The sequence below is a fragment of the Podarcis muralis genome, chromosome 14 (genome assembly GCF_964188315.1).
Source record: "Podarcis muralis chromosome 14, rPodMur119.hap1.1, whole genome shotgun sequence".
Lineage (NCBI taxonomy): Eukaryota > Metazoa > Chordata > Lepidosauria > Squamata > Lacertidae > Podarcis > Podarcis muralis.
In genome coordinates, this window is record NC_135668.1 from 3,222,809 (window position 1) to 3,244,180 (window position 21,372).

Here is a 21,372-nt window from a genome sequence, read left to right on the forward strand (position 1 = left end):
GAAAAACTCAGCATCACACTTTTTCTCCTGGAATAAGGAAGAAGAATTCTCAGACTAACTATAATGAAGGAGGGGGACCTTCTAAACCTTTTTATTCCTAGTAATCAGAACTCTCTGTGTGGCAGTGGGGGGGGGGTTTATGACTTAACCACTCCCATATTTGTGATTCTGTTATCATGGAGGTAGGAGAGAGAAAACATTTGAGGTTTTTCATGCTCATTTTTATACATCTATTAGTGTGTTACCCCACTTCCTACCACATTTCCTGTTGAAACATTCAAGAGTTTGCTTTTGCTGTGTATCAGCAGTCACATAGAAATATCAGAAGCCAACCACAGGTAGGAGTGCCATTAAGGCTGCACACCGCTAAAGCAAGTTTATATCTCTGCAAAGCATTTCTAGAGTACAGATTGTTAGGGAATGGCACTACAAAACTGCTTAACAGAAAATGTGTGACTTTTCAAAAGGTTATTTAAAAATCATCAATTCCTTTAATAATGAGAATGGAACTTTGCAAGAATGCAAGGAAAAAAATATTCTTTAAAGGGAGCGCTGAGCAGAGCCTGTATGCATCCCAGGCTCTGCTCAGTGCTATCTTTCACGAGCCGCGTGGAGCGTGTGTGTGGCGCTTGCAGGCTTTTCCCCGAGGCGGGAGAAGGGCAGCCCCAAGGGAAAAGCCCCCAAGAGCCGCACACACGCTCCGCGCGGCTCTTTAAAGGGAGCGCGGCTCTTGGGGGCTTTTCCGGGAGGTGGGGGAAGGGGCTAGGCCAGAAGCTAGAACAGCAAGAGGGAAGCTTATGGAGCCTGCATTCGCTCCATAAGATGCACACACATTTCCCCATACTTTTTAGGAGGGAAAAAGTGCATCTTATAGAGCGAAAAATATGGTAGGTTTGAAAATACACTGGAGCCTAAGCCAACTACCTTGAGAGACTTTTTTGTTGTAGGGGAAAATGGCATTTATATAATTATTTAACATGTAACAATAACAACACTTTATTTTTTATCACAGCAAAAGCTTTGTTATTCCTAAGGAAAGAACTCAAGTAGCATCGTTATTTAGTTGAACAGGACGCTGATGCAAAGAGTTGCATGGGATAAGCTACCTCTGCCAAAAAAGCAGTCAGAGTAAAGGACATATGAGTAATCCTTGGCTCTCAAACCATACAATGCTTATTCGTTTTCATCAAAGCATAATGCCTCTCATTTTCCTCTATTGAATTAGGGCATCATTTACTCCAGAAGGATGAAAGCACTTAACCATCTTCCAAAGCACAGTCAGAAATCACCAGACTCCCTCAAGGCGGGCTCTTGAGAACACCATCTTCAAAAACAGGCTGACAATGAGACAATCCTTAACACTAGTTTAGATGCTGACATTTATTTTAAATGGCAATGTTTAAAAAGCTGGCTGACATCAGGCAATCAGGTTGCCCCCCCCCCCAAGTCACTATTATTTAAATGTTACTTTCATTTCATTCTAGAATTATCTTAACGCGAGATATTAATAGCCACTCCAGATTTTTATTTTTAAAGAAACACCTCAGGGAAAGCGCATACACTACGGACTGCATAGGACTTTTCTTGGCACCAGCAAGAATATTTTCTATGTATAAGACTTGTAAGAATGAAATGCGACACTGACGGGCCTTGTAATAATAAGTCACCTCTGCATTTATGATGAAAGGAGGAACCATCTTTCTTTTATTATTTCAATCTGGCTCTGTTTGGTTAGAATTAAACATTATTTCATATTGTAAAACCTGTTCAGTTATGGCAGAAGTCAGTCCTACTATTCAGTATGTATTAGCTCAGGATTTATTTATTTTAATGGCACATTTATTCCCAAATTTCTTTGCAGGGTGCTTAAATGGAATGAACATGCAGTTTCAAATACAACATATGTTATTGTTGACAGTCAAAAGGAATAAGAGGGGAAAAATAGAAGTATAACGTTCTGTACCACCTATTCTAGCTCAATTTTTTTTAATGACTCAGAAACTTTTGCCTAAAATGTTGACTGGCTTAATTTAAAAAATAAATAAAGAGATGAGAACAGTAAATGCAGAACATATTTGTGTATAACATGGCCTGAGCTCTGGGTTTTATAATGAACATTTTCATCTTAAAAAGCAAAAAATAAAATAAGAAATGTTTTGCACATATCTGATAATTTTGAAGCACACCTTTACATACATGTTTTGATTAATCACTTAATATATTTAGATTCATTTCAATAATTTAAATTTATTTTGATCCCAAATTAGACAAATACAATGGAAATTCTATTCCCAAATTCTTCAGATGGCAGGTTACGAAAATAACCAGGAGGGCCGCATTTTCAATTTATCTTGACCAGAAAAAGAACATGAAATATTACTCTGTTGGAAAGGTGACACACTTTTTAGTTCTCATTGATATTGACTGGCAGAAAGCCAGTGTTGTGTTGACAATATGGGATAAGAAAAGAGCATTAGTTAATGACTTGTAAATGAAGATACAATTCACAAACTATGATTGTGAACAATCAAACAGATGAACCACTTCTGTAGGTTGAGGGAGGTAGAAATTTTGACATATATGTCAAACTACAGGTTTCCTAACAATTCAAAAAGGAACATTTCACATTAAGATGTTAGAAATGTGTACATTCTGATTATTAGCAAATATTTCATTCCTCAAATTTCTTTAAAATGTTCAAATTCTAGCCAAGTTTTAACATTCATTTCTTAAGAAGGAGAAGATTTCTCTATCACCTGAATAGCTAGCAGAATAATGTTGGGCATGATGTACCATATTTTTCCGTGTATAACACACCCCCCCCCCCCGTGTATAAGACACCCCCTAATTTTTGGGACTCAACATTAAGAAAATGGGGGAGATTGCCCCCATGTATAAGACTACCCCCCTTTTTAACATTCTTTTTTAGTAAAAAAAAAAAACCCTAGTTTTATACACGGAAAAGTATGGTAATATGCACCATTACCTGTAGGTGGAAAACTGCCTGCACCTATCAAGTGTGTGCTCATTGGGGGTATACAAAGATGGATTACCTAGGTATTAACTAATGCTGAGTCAGTTCACCAGACTGTGGTCATTCAGGCTCCCTTGTGGCAAATTGTACCTACCTCAATTAAGCAATATATTAAGCTGGAGGTGGGTGATAATTATTCCAAGTAGCAGGTGGCGATATAGTTCTGATACAGATGGCTTAGCGCAAAAAAGAACAAATGTATCATTCGCTGATTTAGACAAATGTGCTCTTTTTGCCATTTAAAATTAATGTTTTATTTTTTTTAAAAAAATATGCTGCCGTATCACAGTGATTTCTTCACTAAGTTTGTTAGAATGTGACTTTCCTCACAAAACCCAAGAAATTATAACCAGGCTCAAAGTGCCAATACCACAATTACTCTGCCGAGGATATATGAGTTACAGGTCAATATACAAATGCTGGGAAGAGGATTTGTAAACTCTTAAATCAGGGGCAAATAAAATGCAGGCAAATACCAAGAGTGCTGATTGCAGGCAATTCTCCATTTGTGCATAATCTACTTGCTTGCGACCACGCGCACTTGCAGTGCCAGGAACTTGGAAGTGGAACCCAGAAGTGGAGAGCCCTTCTGGCTTGTGAGACCTTCCCCAGAGCAGGAAGAGGACGTCCTCTTTGGGATCTGGGAAGGGTTTCCATGCCAGCTGGAGGCGCAGTGGGCCATTGTTTGGCTGCTCAGCTGACGCACGGGGAAGTGACTGCTGCTGCTGTGCTATGTGGGGAGGCTGAGCAGCCTCCACAAAGCCCTCTGTGTCAGGGACTGGCTGTATGATGAGGAGTGGTAGGAGGAACCAGCTGGAGGAAAGCCCAAGGGAAAGCCCAGAGGAGAAAGGCTCAGAGCTCAAGGATTGGTGGTGGGACACCGAGGAAAGGTCAGAGGGAGAAGAGTGGGAGGAGTTGTTAGATACTGAGGGAGCAACAGGATTTAGTGAGCAGGGAGAGCCTGTGACAAGGGTAAGAGGCTGCAGAAGAATACAGGGAGCCTGCCTCTCCTACTGTGACAAGCTCCTCTCCTCCCTTGTCTCCAAGGTCACACAGAGTGATGTGTAGAGCGGAGCAGAGATTAGAGATGCCCAGGCATAGTTTAAGACTGTTTCGGAAACATCCAGCAGAGGAAGAGCCTTAGAGGGGGTTGAAAGCAGGGACCATCAGTCCTAGCAATTGCTCTACAGGGGCAAGAGTTACTGGGAAGTGTTGCAGAGTTGTATGCCATTTATTTGAATAAAGAGTTAACTTCTCTGACAAAGTCTGCTCCTTGCTTGCTGACTTGCGTCTGACTCCAGCCCTGACACGCTGCATCCTCTATTGCCTCTAGGGAGGGTCTCCTCGCAAGCCACTAGGATTCTCCAGGGTGCTCCCCACTTACATGCATTTCACTGATGTACATGGAGGCCCAGAACGTAACCCCCGCGTAAGTGGGGAGTATTCTGTACATAACTCTAACAGTAAGTAAAGGTAAAGGTACCCCTGCCCGAAGGCCAGTCGTGACCGACTCTAGGGTTGTGTGCTCATCTCACTCTAGAGGCTGGGAGCCGGCTCCGTCCGAGGACACTTCCGGGTCACGTGGCCAGCGTGGCGAAGCTGCTCTGGCGAACCTGCACCAGCGCAGCACACAGAAACGCTGTTTACCTTCCCACCATAAAGCGGTACCTATTTATCTACTTGCACTTAAGGGTGCTTTCGAACTGCTAGGTGGGCAGGAGCTGGGACCGAAGGATGGGAGCTCACCCCGCCGACCATATGATCGGCAAGTCCTGGGCACTGAGGTTTTACCCACAGTGCCACCCGCGTCCCACTAACTCTAACAGTAGTAATATACAAAACAAATAAGTCAGACACATTGGTATGCCAAGGATAGTTACTTCTAGGTTATGTCTGTTCTGGGAGGTTGAAATGTTCCCCCCACTGGGAATTTGAATTTAGGACACAAATCTGACATCAGAAATGGCAATATTCGGTTTGCATTTCCTTTCATTTTTATTTCAATCTCCCATCACATTCTGTAGGTGACCATAAAGTGGCCTCCCACTGAGTTCAATGGGGATTACTCTCAGGCAAGAAGGCACAGGACTGAAGCCTGAATGATTAAACTTGAAGTCATTAAAGGGCCACATTCAATTCCTAAAACACAGCAAAGTTCAGATGAAGTTTTCAAAATTATCAATTTTAATCACATTTGCTAAAATAATCTGGTTTTATACTGAAATAATTATCTACCAGCGTCTGTGATAAAAGCAATAGTTACATTAAACATGTGCACCACAAATATTCCAGAAGGGCAGCCAAAATAGTCCACTGTGCTAACACAACAGAGAGTATTGGGCCTCTTTAATGGGTGAGAGCCCACTTTGCCACAAACATGAACTGGTTGCCTAAATTGCCATGGACAGTTTCTGTAGCAGTCTATACTTTTTCAGAAGTGGACTGCCAATATTGAGTCCAATCTAAGATGTTCTCAGTGGGGATCCAGTGTTGTCTACACACTACCACCACTTCTCACCAAACGAGGACAGAGCTTACTTTAAAGTTCTTCTGTGCAAGTCCCAACACAATGAACGGGAACAGCCATTCAGCCCTTGCAGAGCAGCAAAATGCTAAAACTTGTACATAATTTTTTTAAATGAGGGAACCTATTCACATTCCATAGCACTCTACATTGTTCTCAAAGAAAGTGAAAAAACAAACCAAGAAACTTCCTGAGATCTCTGAGATAAGAGAATCAAAACCAAAAAGGTATCCTTCATAAAAGTCCAACTTCCATCTTGGCCTGATGAAGGAAAGTCCTACATCATGGGATCAGGAGTGTATAAAATAAGAATCTTTCCACAGAATGGAGAGAAGGAAACCTATTGATTTGTTTGTGTCTGCTACAATCACTTTTAGTCTCTATACTGTGCTTGTAAGTTGCAATGGGTCACTTTTGTAAGGAAAGTTAACATTTATGAATTATTACTTATTAAAGTCACTAATAAATGATGACAATGATGAAGAATCATTTCCTGAGATCCATTAGTCTTGAGCTTACCTTCTAGCAAGTCTCTTGCCAAACCCGGTTCTGCCCCTGTGGACCGAACAAAGTCTGACAGGACCGCATCCATATCAAGAGTCATGGGCTCATGTAGAAGTACTGCTGGATGTGCAGCAGTGGCAGGATTTGGCAACAGGCTACAAGACATCCATCTAGAAAGAGAAAAATAAAGTAATTATATAGAAAAGGTTATCGAAAGGTGCCACGTCAACTTTCTAAGTTTGGAATGCTGACAATCATTATACATTTTCAAGCATTCTTGCTGCAGTCGCTGTCATTGTTCCATTTCTAGCCAATGTTATCATACCCAAACCCATCATGCACACATTCTCACATCTTCCACCCCACAAGATTGTTATTGATTGATTAAAATAAACTGCAAAAATAATTTCTGCTCTGAAATACACACTCTATTTACAGGTCTCAGTTAAAAGGCAGCAGTGCAGAGAAAGATTGCTCTAGACCTGTACTTAAGCAGCATAGGCATAAATCAATTCAGAAAGAGTTCCACAGTTATAGTTCCATATACAATCTTAGATCATTCTTGTAGGGATTACTGAAATATTAAAACAGGCAAAACTACTACTACTACAGGCCTTGCCCATAGGCTCACAATCTTATCATTTCGTTTATCAGTCCATGCCTGGATGTTTTGCTTTCATTGGATTCCAAGTTTCCTTCCACCTCGGCTGAAGTGTGATGACCACTATCATTTTTCTCTTCCAATGCAGAGCTACTGATTCTTTCATCGCAAGGCCTTTCTGTCTCTCTAGAGTTTTCCTCAGAAGCAACTGGTGATGTCTGTTTTGTCAGAGAGGGCAGATTCACCAGACTTCTGTACAGCCATGTTAGGGAATCTCTTCTGAGTATAACAATGATAGCAATCATCAGGAGAATGGTGAATACTATTCCCAGGGCAATTCCCAGATTGCTGCTTCTCATATTAAAAGTGTGAGGTGGCTTTGTAATTGAAATGACAAGCTTGAGAGCCCAATGCTGTATACAATGATATTTATCTCATGGTAGCACTCCTTGTTTCATTGTTGCACTCCCCTTGTTGCATCACAATCAAGTTTAGGAGCAATAGGATGATATGTCATGTCAGTACATGAAAGATACTATGCTTTGCTTGTCCACCAAGGAATGGCCCAACAACCCAGTGATGACCATGGGAAGTGAAACCAACTGCTTTCAAGATAAAACTGGCCATTGTCACACTCTAGCATTTCGAGTGAAACTGTAGACTCATTTAGGGGAAAGGTTTTCTTTTTATTAAAAAAACCAAAACAAAACAAAACAAAACAGCAACAGCCAAGCATTGGAGGGCTCTATACTGTCAAATTATGTAGTCCAGTTCATATTAACAGTAATGTATTTTATTGCTTTGTTACTAAGCACAAAGAATGAAGTTCTGGCCCTTTAAATGTGTAGTTATATAAAATATCATCAACCAACTTTAAAAATAACGCAGAGCCTTGAGTTACACAGACACCACAGATGGTGTAGCTCAGTGGTTTTGAGAATGAACTGTGAACCAAGAACCTTCTGATCTGAATTCTTGCATCTGACTCTCACGCTCAAAGATAAACTCGGTAGATGGCTTTAGGCATATTTACAACTGAAGAGCACAACCTTCATTTGAAGATCACAGGGAGGTTTACAAAATAAAAACACAAAAATACATATCATAGTAACAAACAAAAAGGTAATTTCACACATACAGTTTAGGCGGCCATCAATTGTTTAATAAGCCAAAGGCCTAGCAGAGGAATCTTTTGCCTGGCGCCTAGACATGAAATGAAGGTGCCTGGCGAGCCTCCCCAGGGAGAACATTCCATAAGCAGGGAGCCACCACAGAAAAAGCCCACAAAGAAGAGCCTCAGATGATGATTGCAGGGTCCAGACTGGTTCATATGGGGAGAGGCGGTCCCTGAGGTATTGCAGTCCTGAGCCATTTAAGGCTTTATAGGACAAAACTAGCACTTTGAATTGGGTCCAGAAACTAATTGGCAGTCAGTGCAGTCAGGTCAGGATTGGCCTTAAATGCTCAAACTGTCTTGTCCAGTGAGCAACCTGGGTTCTGAATTCTGTACCAGCTGAAGTTTCTGAACTGTATTCAGAAACATTACATATAATGTGTTGCAGTAATCTAACCTGGTGGTTACCAGAGCATAGATGACAGAAGTTAGGCTATCTCTGTCCAGATAAGGTCACAGCTGGGCCACCAGCCAAAGCTGATGGAAGCATTCCATGCCCCTGAGGCCACTTGAGCCTCAAGCAACAACGGATCCAGAAATGCCCCCAAGCTACATAGCCACTCCTTCAGAGGGAGTGTGACCCCATCAAGAGCAGGGAAGCTTCCATCCATCTGGTCTAGGGACTACTAACAGCGCCTCAGTTTTATTTGGAATAAGCTTCACTTTGTTGGCTCTCATCCTGTCCATTACCAAGGCAAGACACTGGTTCAGCACTTCAGCAGCCTCACTTGCAGATGTAAAGAGAAATAGAGCTGAGTGTCATCAGCATACTGCTGACAACGTACTCCGAACCTCCAGATAACCCCACCAAGAAGTTTCATGTAGTTGTTAAACAACATGGGGGATAGGAATGAGCCCTGAGGAACTCCACATTGAAGGCTCAATGGGGCTGAAAAGCATTCCCTAAGTAACACCCTCTGGGAACCACCGCAAAGCAGTGCCACCCCTAAAATGGACAGTCACTCCAGAAGGTTACTGTGGTCAATGGTACTGAAAGCTGCTCAGGAGTTGAGGAGTATTAGCAAACACCCATTTCATCTGTTTCTCTCCTGAAAGAGGTCACTATGCAGGGCAACCAAAGCAGCTTCTGTGCTAAAATCGGGCCTAAACTCTGATTGAAACAGATCTAGAAAATCAGTTTCCTCCAAGAGCACCTGGATCTGGGATATTAGGCAATAATTATTCAAATCAGATGGATCAAAAATGGTTTTTTTGCAATAAAGGCCATATCATTGCCTTCTCAGTGAAATCCCCATGGCAACACATAAGTGTTTATTTTAATGCTTATTTTGTTACATATGGAGTAATTTATTGTTTATATATTTTCCTTTTCTTCACCACAACCAAGGGTGGTCCCTTAGTATCCCCTTAATATAAAATATGTAAGCTATAAATATCTTCATAATTTAGAAACATTATAAAAATACAAATAAAACACAATGAAGGCTAAACCAAATAATTCTTTCTCAAACACACATAAACACACAACTGTTCAAAATCTGATAACAGATAGCATGTGTTTTTCAATTAAGAGAATTTATAGGCAAATAAAACTGGTGGTCATATTGCCACTATGCACAGAAATAATATCTATAGCAATTTCCACTTCTAGAGCAAATTAGTAGGAACCTAAGATCGGCTCTTCTGGATCAGACCAATGGTTTATGTAGTTCAGCATCGTGGGGTGGTGCTAGACTCTTATAGACTCTGCTCCTCCCCAAAGGATCCCAGAGCGGTATACAAAACTCCAATAAAACATACCATGTAACAGCATAAATTGTAAAACTATAAAACTGAAATTCTCACAAAATTACCACTGCAGTAGACAGCTTTTTAGCTCACCTCCCCCGAAAAGCTCCAAAGAGAAACCAAGATGTATTCACTTGATCTTAAACTGCCAAGAAGGGAAACGACTGCACTTCCAGCAGCAGGGAGTTCCACAACAGAAAAGGCTGTATCCTGTGTCATCACACAACGGGCCAGAATTGCCAACAGGACCACAGTGGCCAACTATACTTCTTCCAAAATCCCACATGTATAACTCTGAACTTACATGAATCATATTAAATAGAACAGAAAACTTTAAGTAAGCATAAAACCTCAGTAATAACCTAAAATAAATGGAACACCTTATAAGAAGAGTGCAGACTGTGCACATATCAAGTTAATCACATAATAAATTCTGTGCACAGAGTTCTTTCTGAAGAGGTAGGAAGTCCTGTTTCCTGTGCACAATGATCTAGTTGTTCTCAACTTAAGTGATGCAATGTGTGTTCAACAACTACCGCCAGCTGTCTGTACCATCCAGTTGCTGAGAAAAGCAGCAATCGCACCAGTATGTGACAGTGACTCATTGGAATAGGGGCTAGTGTGTAGGTAGCTAATGGAACTAATAGTCACAGCTGAGGAAAGGCAAGCACAATCTTTTCCCATTAAGATATTGCTGTAAAGCAAGAGCTACCTGCTTCTCTACCCCACCCTCACCCCCCATCTGTACAACACACACACACACAACTTAGCATCATCATCATCATCATTATTATTACCATTGCTGTATTTTCCGCTCTATAAGACGCACCCGGCCATAAGACACACCTACTTTTAGAGGAGGAGAACAAGAAAAGAAATACTCTCTCCCTCTCTGCGCAGCGCCCCTTCAGCAAAGCGGCAGGAGAAACGGAGCCCCTTCCCCTGGTTTTTATCAAATATTTTCTTGGGTTACAAAAGTACATACATCGTCTCTATTTTCAGATCATAAAGTCTTTTCTACAGATCCACGTGAGACTTTAATGCTGTATACAGTATAAGGTGGGGGAGAGAAGAGCGGGGGGGGAGTAGAGGGGTCGTAAACTTTCATTCTTAGTGTACTGTCAGTGTCACATGAGTGTGGTGCTCTTTCTATTCATTTATTAGAGGGGGGGGGGCAGGGCCTGGTTGCTTGCCTTCAGTTGACCTCAGGGAGTTTTGTTTGCGTGTGAGAGGGGAAGGGGTGGTTGGGTCAAGTTAGCCATATCAATTCATATGCTGTGGGTGGGTTCTTGTTGTTGTTTTGTTCGGCTGTGTAATAAAAAGGAGTCACACTGGGGTGGAGGCATCCCTTTTTGTTTGTCCCATGCTAGATTCAATTTGATGGTTAGCTTTTCTAGTAAGGCTGTTTCCCATACAGTTTCGTACCACTGGTTCGTCTCCACTCCTGACAGGTCCCTCCATTGTCTAGATATGATGCTCCTGGCTGCTGAGAATAGGTGGCTGTTGAGGTCTTTGCAGTGTGAGTGTGTGTTATTGCATTAGAAAATATTCAACAGGGCTAGTTCTGGGGTGGCTTCTAATACCTGTCTAGTTATTTTGCATTTTTCCTATAGGACTGCTATCCAAAAGGTTTAGATTTTGGGTTTTTTTCCATAGATATTTATTGAAATTTTCAAAATATTACAAAATATAAAAAGAAAAAAGAAAAATACAAAATAAAAATAGTTAAAAACAATTCCATCTTCATTTCCTTAACTTTCATTTGCTTATTTCCCGGACTTCCTCACCCCTCCCTTTTTTGTATTCTAATTCAACTTGTTAATTCAGCAAATCCTTTCCCATTTTATTTATCCTAATATTTCATTACATTACCTTAATCTATTATCATCATTATCTTATAAAAAAGAAAAAACAACCTTATAATTCAAAACTTAAATCTTATTTTTACTAACTTCTCATAAACCATTGTATTCTTATCTAATCCTTTAAACATTTTTACTAAAGCCAAGCAATTTCTTTTCAAACATCCTTCTAACATTCATCAATTATATAAATGAATCCTAATAACAAAATAAAGAAAATAAAACAATCCAATCTTCATCCAGCGTCCCTTCCTCCTGGTCCCGGGTTTTGTCAGTCCATTTTATCTCATTAAACTTGCACATTAACCTGGTAACCTTATATCCGAGGCCCTTAAGTTTCTTCCATGTCCCTTCCACAATTTTTCTTCATGTTCTCCTTTCACTCCAACTTAATAATGTTTTTGTCCCTTTTCAACAAATCAGCCTCTTTTCCACAGTCCAGGCTGAACTCCATGTAATATTTAAAAACATGTTTCAAAGTCCCTCCAAAATTGGGAGCCCCCATAACTCCAAACCTCTCACGGCCCATTGCCAGACTTGGAAAGTCCATAGATCCCTGCTCAGGGGGGTCAATCCAACCCCCCCATTTCTAAACCAGTCCAAACTTTATCTTTCCAAGTCTGATTTTTTCAAAGATCAATTGACAAGTCCAAAGGCTCTTGTTCCTGCAGGGCCGCAACTTCCTCCATCTCTGGCTCCATCTCTGGCTCCCAAGATTCAGCAGCGTCCTCTTCTTTCGTCTGTTCTGTCAAGGCAGACTCCTGGTTTAATTCCTGGGTAGGCTCCATACCTTTTCCCATTGCCTGTTCCAAATTTCCCACTGCCTGCTTAAGAGTTCCAACCAAGTCAGTCATCAAATTCGTTCTCTCATGTAATTCTTCTAGTAGGGCATTTGTTTTGTAAAAAGCACACAACAGCACTTCTGAGTACATTGTCCTTCAAGGTCACCAGTCAATTCCCACGATTGTAATCTGGAAACTCCCTGAAAATAGTTACAATTTCACAGTCTCCCTCTAGGGGGAAAACTTCTATTGCCAATCCAACCACAAAGTTTATTCTTCTCTCTCTCTCTCTCTCTCTCTCTCTCTCTCTCTCTCTCTCTCTCTCTTTTGAGATACTTTGCCAATATTTGTTCCTTTAAAATGCGAAAGGAAACAGTGGAATCACAATGTTTCTCTTCTTTTAGCTATCTGTCAAAAGACTTCTGTCTCTGGTCAATGAGCTTCAAACGTCAGTCCTGACACCCGCTCCAGGGTCAGGACGGTGGAAAGTTGATTTACTTTAAGCTTACTTCTGCAGGTTTAAACAGTCCAAAGAAAAGCTCCCCCTTCTCCTCCTGCTACCGAAGGGGGGGTTCAGCTATTTTAGATGATGAAATCCAGTCCTTTAATGGTGATTTTCAAGGCTCTAGTTTACTTTGTCTTTGCTTTGTTCAGTCTACAAAGAAACGGAAGGCTGACTTCCTGTTTAGACCTTCCCGTTTCAGTACCAAATTAAAATAAATTTTGAAGACTGATTCTTTTCTGTTCCCAATTCCTTATTTAAAGTCCAATTGTTCAAAGTTTGAGTACTCACAGGTGATTATTTTTGAAAGCCAAATTGTTCCAAGAAGAAGGCAGCGCTCTCCAGCAACAGCTGTGTGGCTTCACTCCACGGAAAGAGCATTTAACTGACAGCACCGCGCCACTTCCCCCTCATCGCTTCAGAGCCCGTTAGTGGGTTCCTTTGCGGGTTGGGGGGCGATAAGGGTGCCCGCCGAGTCCCACGGCCACAGGCTTCATCCGCCTGTGATTTTTTTGGGTCCCCGCTTCGCCGTAGCGGAAAGGACCCGTTTCACACGGAGCTTGTCCCTCCAGTTCAGAGGGAGTCCGCCATTGCCGATGGCGCCACCCCGGAAGTCCCAAAAGGTTTAGATTTTGGGGCAATCTCACCACATTGTGAAGGTTTGTGCCTGTAGAGGTGCAACCTCTCCAACATTTCCTGGATGTATCAGTGCCCAATTCTGTGGTGTTAAGTAACGTCCATAGATAAGTTTCAAGGTGAGTTCCCTTCTTTTGGCTGACATGGATTTCAAGGGAGGTTTAGACCAGTTTAGTCCACTGGGCAGGGTTTATTTCGTAGCCTATGTCATGCTCCCATTGTTTTTTGATTGAGATGAGAGGGGTTATGGGATTCTGGAGCAGTATTTTGTAAATTGTGGATACCATCCACTTGCCATGTCCCTTTGGTGCCAGGAGAAGGTTTTCAAAGGTGGTCACGGGCCTAGTGGCTGCGGTTCCTACTGCTGGGATGTTTAAGAAGGCGTACAGTTGGTAGCGTGTTAGCCAGGGTATTTGGGTGTCCCCTAGTTTGTCTTGTATTTCTTGTGTTGGTGTGGGTTTATTATTTTTGTAGAAGTCTGCTGGGGGGTATAAGCCTTTGGCTCACCAAGGTTTCATTTAGAAGTTTTGGGATAGTGGATAGTGGGCTGGGGACAGTTTACCTACCTTTTCCTTCCATGCTTTAATCATGGACTGTGTGAACCTGTTTAGCACTGTGAGGATTTTCCTTAGTTTGGTTTAGAGGAATGGGTGCACTGTGATGGGGGTGTTTTCAATTGTGTGTCCCTCCAAGTGTACCAATTGTTCCGTCTTGTATTCTAGCATGTATGGAATTATGTGCTGCAGTTGGCTGGCGATGTAGGGCAGTTCTATATTGAGAATTCCCCATTCTCCTTCTGAGGAGAGGAGGTGCAGGTATTTGGGGCTTATTCTTGTTTTTTGTGTGAGAAAATAAATAAGTGTTGTTTTTTCTGCCATTTACAAAGTAGGGTTGGGGGAATCAAAATTGGGAAGGTTTGGAATAGGTAGGTTAATTTTGGAGGGCGATCATTTTGATCATGGCTATTTTGTCAGAGAAGGTGAAGTTGGTATTGTTCCATTTTTTCAGGTTTTTGTTAATTTCTCACCCCGGGGAGTTGTAGTTGTGGAGGTATAGTTTGTTGAGGTTTTTGGTTATTTATACCCCTTAGTATCTGAATTTGGTGGGGCAAAGTTTTATCTTTGTGACGTTGGTGCATTCTTTTTGGATATGAGGAGCGGATGTTGGCACACATAACCTCAGATTTTACAAGGTTCACCTGTGAGCCCAACACCATTGTGAATAGATTGAGTTCTTTGGTTACGGTGATTGCTGTTTATAGGGTCTGGTGCCATTACCATCAGGTTGTCTGCCAATATCCCTAATTTACAGGTTTTGCTTTTTATTTCAGCTCCCTTGATGTCAGGGAGCTGCCCAGGGTCAAATTGCTATGGGTTCCAGAGTCAGGATGAATAGGAAGGGAGACAGTGGGCATCCTTGTTTTGTGCCTTTTTGGATTGCTGTGGTATATGAGTCCATGCTGCTGGTTCTGCTATTAGATATTTCCATTCCAAACAATCAAAGGCTTTGAGGATGTTCAGGGACATGATCATCAGTGGGGGTTTGGTTGTTTTACTGTGTTCAATCAGATTCAGTAGTTTCCTAATGGGATCTGTTATTTTGTGACCAGGGACAAACCCAGCCTGGTCTGGGGCTATTAATTTGTGTAGGAAATTTTTTAGGCAGTTAGCCAAGATTGATGTGAATATTTTGTAGTCTTGATTTATCAATGAGATTGGATGGTATGATTCTACTTTTGAAGGTATGTATCATGGGAATTGGGGTTGCTTGTGTGTAACCTCCGCCTGCTCCAAACTGCTTGATGTGGTTGCTTTTCCCCCCGGCTGAGCAGCCCCCCTTGGGCACGACTGCTTCAGTCGCTGGCAGAATCCGTCAGTGGGCGTTTCCTAAACTTCCTCCAGCATAAAAATTCCTTAACGGACAGCCTCCTTCTCGCCTCTCTGCGCGGCAGCCTTCTGCGCAGAGTGGGCGTGCCTATCGGTGGTCCTCCACTCTCCTCACTGACCTCACTAGAAGAGTCTCGGAGCCTCCCCTCCGAAGAGCTCTCAATCCCTTCTTTCTTCCTGGTGTCACCTTGCCTTTCTTCCCCAGCGGAAGCTCTCTCTACCCCTGTACTGGTTCCCTCTCCGGCATCATTGGGGAGCCTAGCCTCTCCACTCTGTTCCGATGTCAGTTTCCTGACAGTATGTTTCAGTGGTTTGGGGATAGAGACTGTTTTGGAGGAGGTCCAGGTTTTATGGATGGGGGCCCCTTTTATGATGTCATTAAATAGGCTGATCATGTAAGGAATCAGGATTTCTTTGAATTTATTGTAGAATTCTGCTGTAAAGCCATCCAGGCCTGGAGCTTTGTGTGGTTTCAGGTTTTTGAGGACTATTTCCTACCGGTGGTTTACCCTTACCGGACTTCCTGCGCAGCGGGCAGGAGTCAGATATAGTCGGGTCCAATCAATGCCTAAGCCAATACCGCTCACATTCTGAAATTCAATAAAGTTGTGGCCAAATTTGCCCAATAACATAAACCTAATATCCGTGTCCTCGTGTGAGTTATTTCTCAACGAGGGGGTGGCTGCAGGGTCTCGACACACAATGAGGGTTTGCCAAGTGTGCCTTCCTCTTAGCATGGTTCTCCCTTGCATCCTGAGTTCAAGTGTCTTCAAAGCCCATGACACCTTTGGTAAAGGCTGTTCTCCAACTGGAGCGCTCGCAGGCCCGTGTTTCCCAGTTGTCAGTGTTTATACTACATTTTTAAAGATTTGCCTTGAGACAGTCTTTAAACTTCTTTTGTTGACCACCAGCATTATGATTTCCATTTTTAAGTTCAGAATAGAGTAGTTGCTTTGGAAGACGATCATCAGGCATCCGCACAACATGACCAGTCCAACAAAATTGATGTTGAAGAATCATTGCTTCAGCACTGGTGATCTTTGCTTCTTCCGGTACACTGATATCCGTTCGCCTGTCTTCCCAAGTGATGTGTAAAATTTTTGGGAGACACCGTTGATGGAATCTTTCGAGGAGTTGGAGATGGCGTTTATAAGTGGTCCATGTTTCACAAGCATACAGGAAGGTTGGTAGTACAATAGATTTGTAAACAAGCATTTTTGTTTCCCTGCGAATGTCCCGGTCCTCAAACACTCTGCACTTCAGTCGGGAGAAAGCCGCACTCGCAGAGCTCAGGCGATGCTGGATTTCGGCATCAGTTTCGGCCCTCGTGGAAAGATAACTGCCCAGATAGGAAAAGTGATCAACATTTTCCAACGTTACACCACTGAGTTGGATTTGTGGCGCTGCAGAGGGGTTATTTTGTACTTGTTGGTGCAACACTTTGGTTTTTTGGACGTTGAGTGATAGGCCAAGTTTTTTGTAAGCTTCTGCAAAGGTATTTAGGATGGTTTGGAGGTCATCCTCTGAGCGTGCGCACACTACGTTGTCATCAGCACAATGAAGCTCTATGACGGAAGTTACTCTTCGCTTTCAGCCTGCTCAGATTGAAGAGCTTTCCATCTGTTCGATATATGATTTCTACCCTGGTGGGGAGTTTCCCCTTGACAAAGTGTAGGATCATGGCAATGAAAACAGTGAAGAGCGTTGGGGCAATAACACAACCCTCTTTAACTCCTGATCCCACTGTGAATGGTTCACTTTGAGAACCATTGTTAGCTGCGATTGTTGCTGTCCTATTCTCATGGAGGAGCTATAATGAAGCTATAAATGTAGCTTAATCCTAGTGGTGAACTCAGTAAGACAAAGCCTGTAGAAACCTAGTTTACAGCTCCAGCAAAACAGAGAGATCCTGAGAAGCCACGTTATAAACCAGGAACTTAGATTAAATCCCAATTTTGGAAAAGGGGTAAACACAAAAGAATAGTCAGCCTCTGCTAATGTAGTTCCACAATGTACAGGCCTGGCTAGTGGGAGAGTCAGTTTGGAATCAAAAAGAAGCTTAGTGTTTAGATTTAAGTCACTGTAAAATCAGACTGGTGTAAGTTTCAGCTTTTAGTTCAGCTTAAAACCAGTTAAAAGCCAGTTTGGTCCGCCCCCTGCCCCCACCCAAACTAGAGTATAAGTTACAACTAAAAAAATAAAATACGGGTTGGCTTGCACTTTTAAAAGCATCAGTTCAAGCTCAATGAAAGCCTGGTTTAATGTTATCAAATGCAGCATATAAGTTAAAGTGAAAGAAAGTATGTGCTCCACCACTGAACTAAGGCCAGTTAAATTACCTTTCTACTGTCGTTCCATCTGCAGGTGAATACTTTTTACAGGGAAAAAATGCTCAAAGATTTCTTCTGGTTTTCAATACGGTGGTGGCATCATCAGACAGCAGTGGCAGCTTAGTCTCAGAGCTCCTCATTCTGCTACATAAAACGCAGCCATAGTACCATCTTAAACCTGAAAAAGAGAAATAAAAATCTAAATGTCTTAGTTAGGATACAGAGCAATCTTATTTTGAAGTTTACAGGGCAAGTCTTGAGCCCCGAGACCTCCAGGTATAGGGTGGCATATAAATTCTAATAATAATAATAATAATAATAATAATAATAATAATAATAGAATACAGGTGAACAACATGACTTCTTTTTGTGTGGCCAATGCTTCCAGAAGTTGCCTTGTTCATCCATCCCAACATAGTTCCTACCTTCACATTTATCTGCTCCACCTTGTTCCAGATTTTCTTATATAGTTTCAGATCAAATGGAGGTGGCATATTTTTTTAAAAAATAAAATAAAATAGCTCAATTATTTTACTTTCCCCCAATTATATGGTTTGAGTGAGAACTGTTTATAGAAGTCTGACAGCAAATTAGGAGGCTCCTGCCAGATGTGTGCAGCAGTCGTGGTCAATGTGGTTCTGCCCTCTTGAGAGCTGCACTGCTGCTGCTGCTGCTGCTGACCTGGATGTGGAGGCAATGAAGCTGCGACACTAGAGATGCCATTTCAGTTGGAGGATCTGGAAAATCACATGTGCCACTTAAAACTTGGGGCACATGCAGTAACAGTTTTGGAGAAAGGGCAAAACATGATTACATTCTTGACCCAATAGTTCTCCAATCTCTTACCCAATCTCAAACTTATGACACAAGATTTTGAAAGAACTCAGGGCAATCTATCTCTTAAACTACAGGATGCATCTAAGTCAGGCTTCTTCAACCACGGCCCTCCAGATGTTTTTGGCCTACAACCCCCCATGATCCCTAGCTAGCAGGACCAGTAGCCAGGGATGACGGAATTGTAGTCTCAAAACCTCTGGAGGGCCGCAGTTGAGGAAGCCTGATCTAAATCCTAGGATAGGGGTAGGCAACCTAAGGCCCGTGGGCCGGATGCGGCCCAATAACCTTCTTAATCCGGCCCGCGAATGGTCCGGGAACCAGTGTGTTTTTACATGAGTAGAATGTGTCCATTTATTTAAAATGCATCTCTGGGTTATTTGTGGGGTATAGGAATTCGTTCATTTCCCCACCCAAAATACAGTCCGGCCCCCCACAAGGGACAGTGGACTGGCCCACAGCTGAAAAAGGTTGCTGACCCCTGTCCTAGGACATCATCATGTATTTAGTATGATTTCTTGTCAGTGAAACCCTCAATTCAATCATTGAGGATGGCAAGCCCAGTGCAGAAAAGCTTTGTGTGGTGAATGGCCCGTACAAATGGCCACTTGACCTTAGTCATGTCCATCATTTAAATGGGTCTACTAAGAGTAAAACTTGGTTGAATGCCATTCAATATTTAATTACACCAGGGGTGGCATAACTTTTCTATATTCCCTCTCATTCATTATCTCTCCCTCCCCCATGCAACAATTGGGATTAGAGCAAAAAGGGGGGAAAGGGAGAAATATGTTTGTGGGGAAATGAGAAGGAAAGGCACTGTAGGCTTCATACATGGTGGCTCCCCCTCCCCAATCAGAATGTTAAATTCTTACAACCAAGCTTGCATCTCTTTGTCATACTGTATGTTTGGCAAGTTTTCATTTTCTCCCATTCCCATATTGCTTCTTTCTTATAGAGTCCATTATAGTGGACAAGCAACCATGCTGGTTTGTTAGGTGAACACCACTGAGCGATTCCAGGCATGTGGGTATAGGATTGCAGCTTAATACCTGCTTACTGGACAATTGTCTTCTGTTTTTCTTTCAAGTGTCCCTCCTTTCTGCTTTCTTCCAGCCACAAAATCTAAGAATCACACAAAATAAAGTGCCTATGACTGACAGGTTAAAGCAAGGCAAGAAAATTGCTAGATGAACTAGAGCATTTTATTTTCAAGATAAATATGAAATACCTACATTTGGAAAGTACAAGTTAAATATTCATATTTAAGAAATGATCAAATTGGTTTTAACATGCTTATGTCAAGATTACTTAATTATCTAGCTATAGATAGAGGAGCCCTCCCACGGCTTGCGCAGAGCTGCCTCTTATCCCGAAGCCCCGGCGCGCTGAGCAGTCGCGCCTGGGCTTCGGGTAGCTCTGCGCAAGCCGCGGGACAGCTCCCACGGCTTGCGGAGAGCAGCCTATTCTGGGGGCTGGGGTCGGGGGAAGCTCAGGCTTCCCCCGCCCCAGCCCCGTGCCTGGGGGGGAAAGAAAAAAATTATCTTTATTTCCCCCCAAAAAACTAGGTGCGCCCTATGGGCCGGTGCGCCCTATGGGGCGAAAAATACGGTACATCTTTTCTTCTAACTCCAGTTCACCCTCACTGCACTCTTATTTAGTGGCCACTCTCACACTCCACAAGCATCAATGTGGAAGCTGCTTCCCAAAGTATGAACCACCCTGAGACCTGCAGGCACAGGGCGGCATACAAATTTAATCAATAATAAACAATAATAATGTCTGTGAACGAAGCATCTTTGTGGGCAGAGCCAGTCACGAGGAACCTTCCCACTCATCCTTTCCTCCCCTGGGCAGCTGGGAATGATACATACAATTATCCTTGCCCATATGGTTACTTAATTCATACCTGCAGTGATGGGACTGCAGCACTTTGGCGAAGCTGATTCCACTTCAGAGAGAGAGGGAATATGCATGTGTGAGGAAGGGGCACCTTCAGTAGACTGTCACTTGTCAAATCCTTGACTGGTGCAAATCGAGTTTGCTCAAGCTAAAGATGATGTTTCTGAAGTGTGGGGCCATATTTAGCAGAAAAGGCTATATTTGTAGGAAGTGACCAAAGGGTCACTTCACCAGTGGTGCATTTCAATAATGGGGTGAAGTGGCAGAAGGCATCTGTTTTGGAATTGAGTGGGTATACCAAAGGAGGTTTCTAGGGTGCTACGCAGGAGTGGGAATGCGGAGGAACGGAACATAAAATTAGTTTTCAAGTACAGGATCAGGTTTAAGGTGCTGGTTTTGACCTTTAAAGCCCTTTGCGGGCTAGGGCCCTCGTACCTACGGGACCACCTCTCCCAGTATGCCCCACAGAGAGCCTCAAGGTCCATAAATAGCAACACTCTAGTGGTCCCGGGCCCTAAGGAAGTCAGATTAGCCTCAACCAGAGCCAGGGCCTTTTCAACTCTGGCTCCAGCCTGGTGGAACGCTCTGTCTCCTGAGACCAGGGCCCTGCGGGATCTGATTTCTTTCCACAGGGCCTGTTAAGACAGAGTTGTTTCGCCTGGCCTTTGGCTTGGATTCAGCCTGATCCACTCCCCCTCTTTCCTTTTCCTTCTGGGATGGAACCCCTATTTGGGGACTTTTTTGTGCCCCATGTAGGACCAGTCTGGATAGTTGGCCTTGGTGAAGATTTGACATTTTCTCCCCCCAAACAGTTTTTGATCTGGGCTTCCACTGAAATGAAGCTGCATTTTACCATAAGTTGTATTTTAATCCTGTTTTTAAGTTGTGTTTTAATCAATTGTTTTTATACCTGATGTTAGCCGCCCTGATCCCGGTCTTGGCTGGGGAGGACAGGGTATAAATAAAAAAAATATTATTATTATTATTATTATTATTATTATTATTATTAAGAAGGCACTATGCATTACAAGGGATGCGGGTGGCGCTGTGGG

General features: G+C 42.6%; 1 protein-coding gene across 6 annotated transcripts in view; it reads right to left on the reverse strand.

Annotated features, from left to right (window-relative positions):
- The window catches only part of OTUD7A (OTU deubiquitinase 7A), a 133,756-nt gene that overhangs the window by 66,952 nt on the left and 45,432 nt on the right, over positions 1 to 21,372 (reverse strand). For 3 of the 6 annotated variants that reach the window (XM_028705764.2, XM_028705762.2, XM_028705765.2), the window contains 3 exons: positions 19,471 to 19,543; positions 17,594 to 17,762; positions 6,078 to 6,232 (listed from right to left, as the gene is read on the reverse strand). In XM_028705764.2, coding sequence (XP_028561597.2) covers positions 6,078 to 6,228 — 151 coding nt within the window. In that variant the 5' untranslated portion in view covers positions 6,229 to 6,232; positions 17,594 to 17,762; positions 19,471 to 19,543. Of the gene's footprint in view, positions 1 to 6,077; positions 6,233 to 17,593; positions 17,763 to 19,470; positions 19,544 to 20,327; positions 20,457 to 21,230; positions 21,262 to 21,372 lie in introns of those variants that run through there. The other 3 variants (XM_077918352.1, XM_077918353.1, XM_077918354.1) reach the window with 3 other exon arrangements.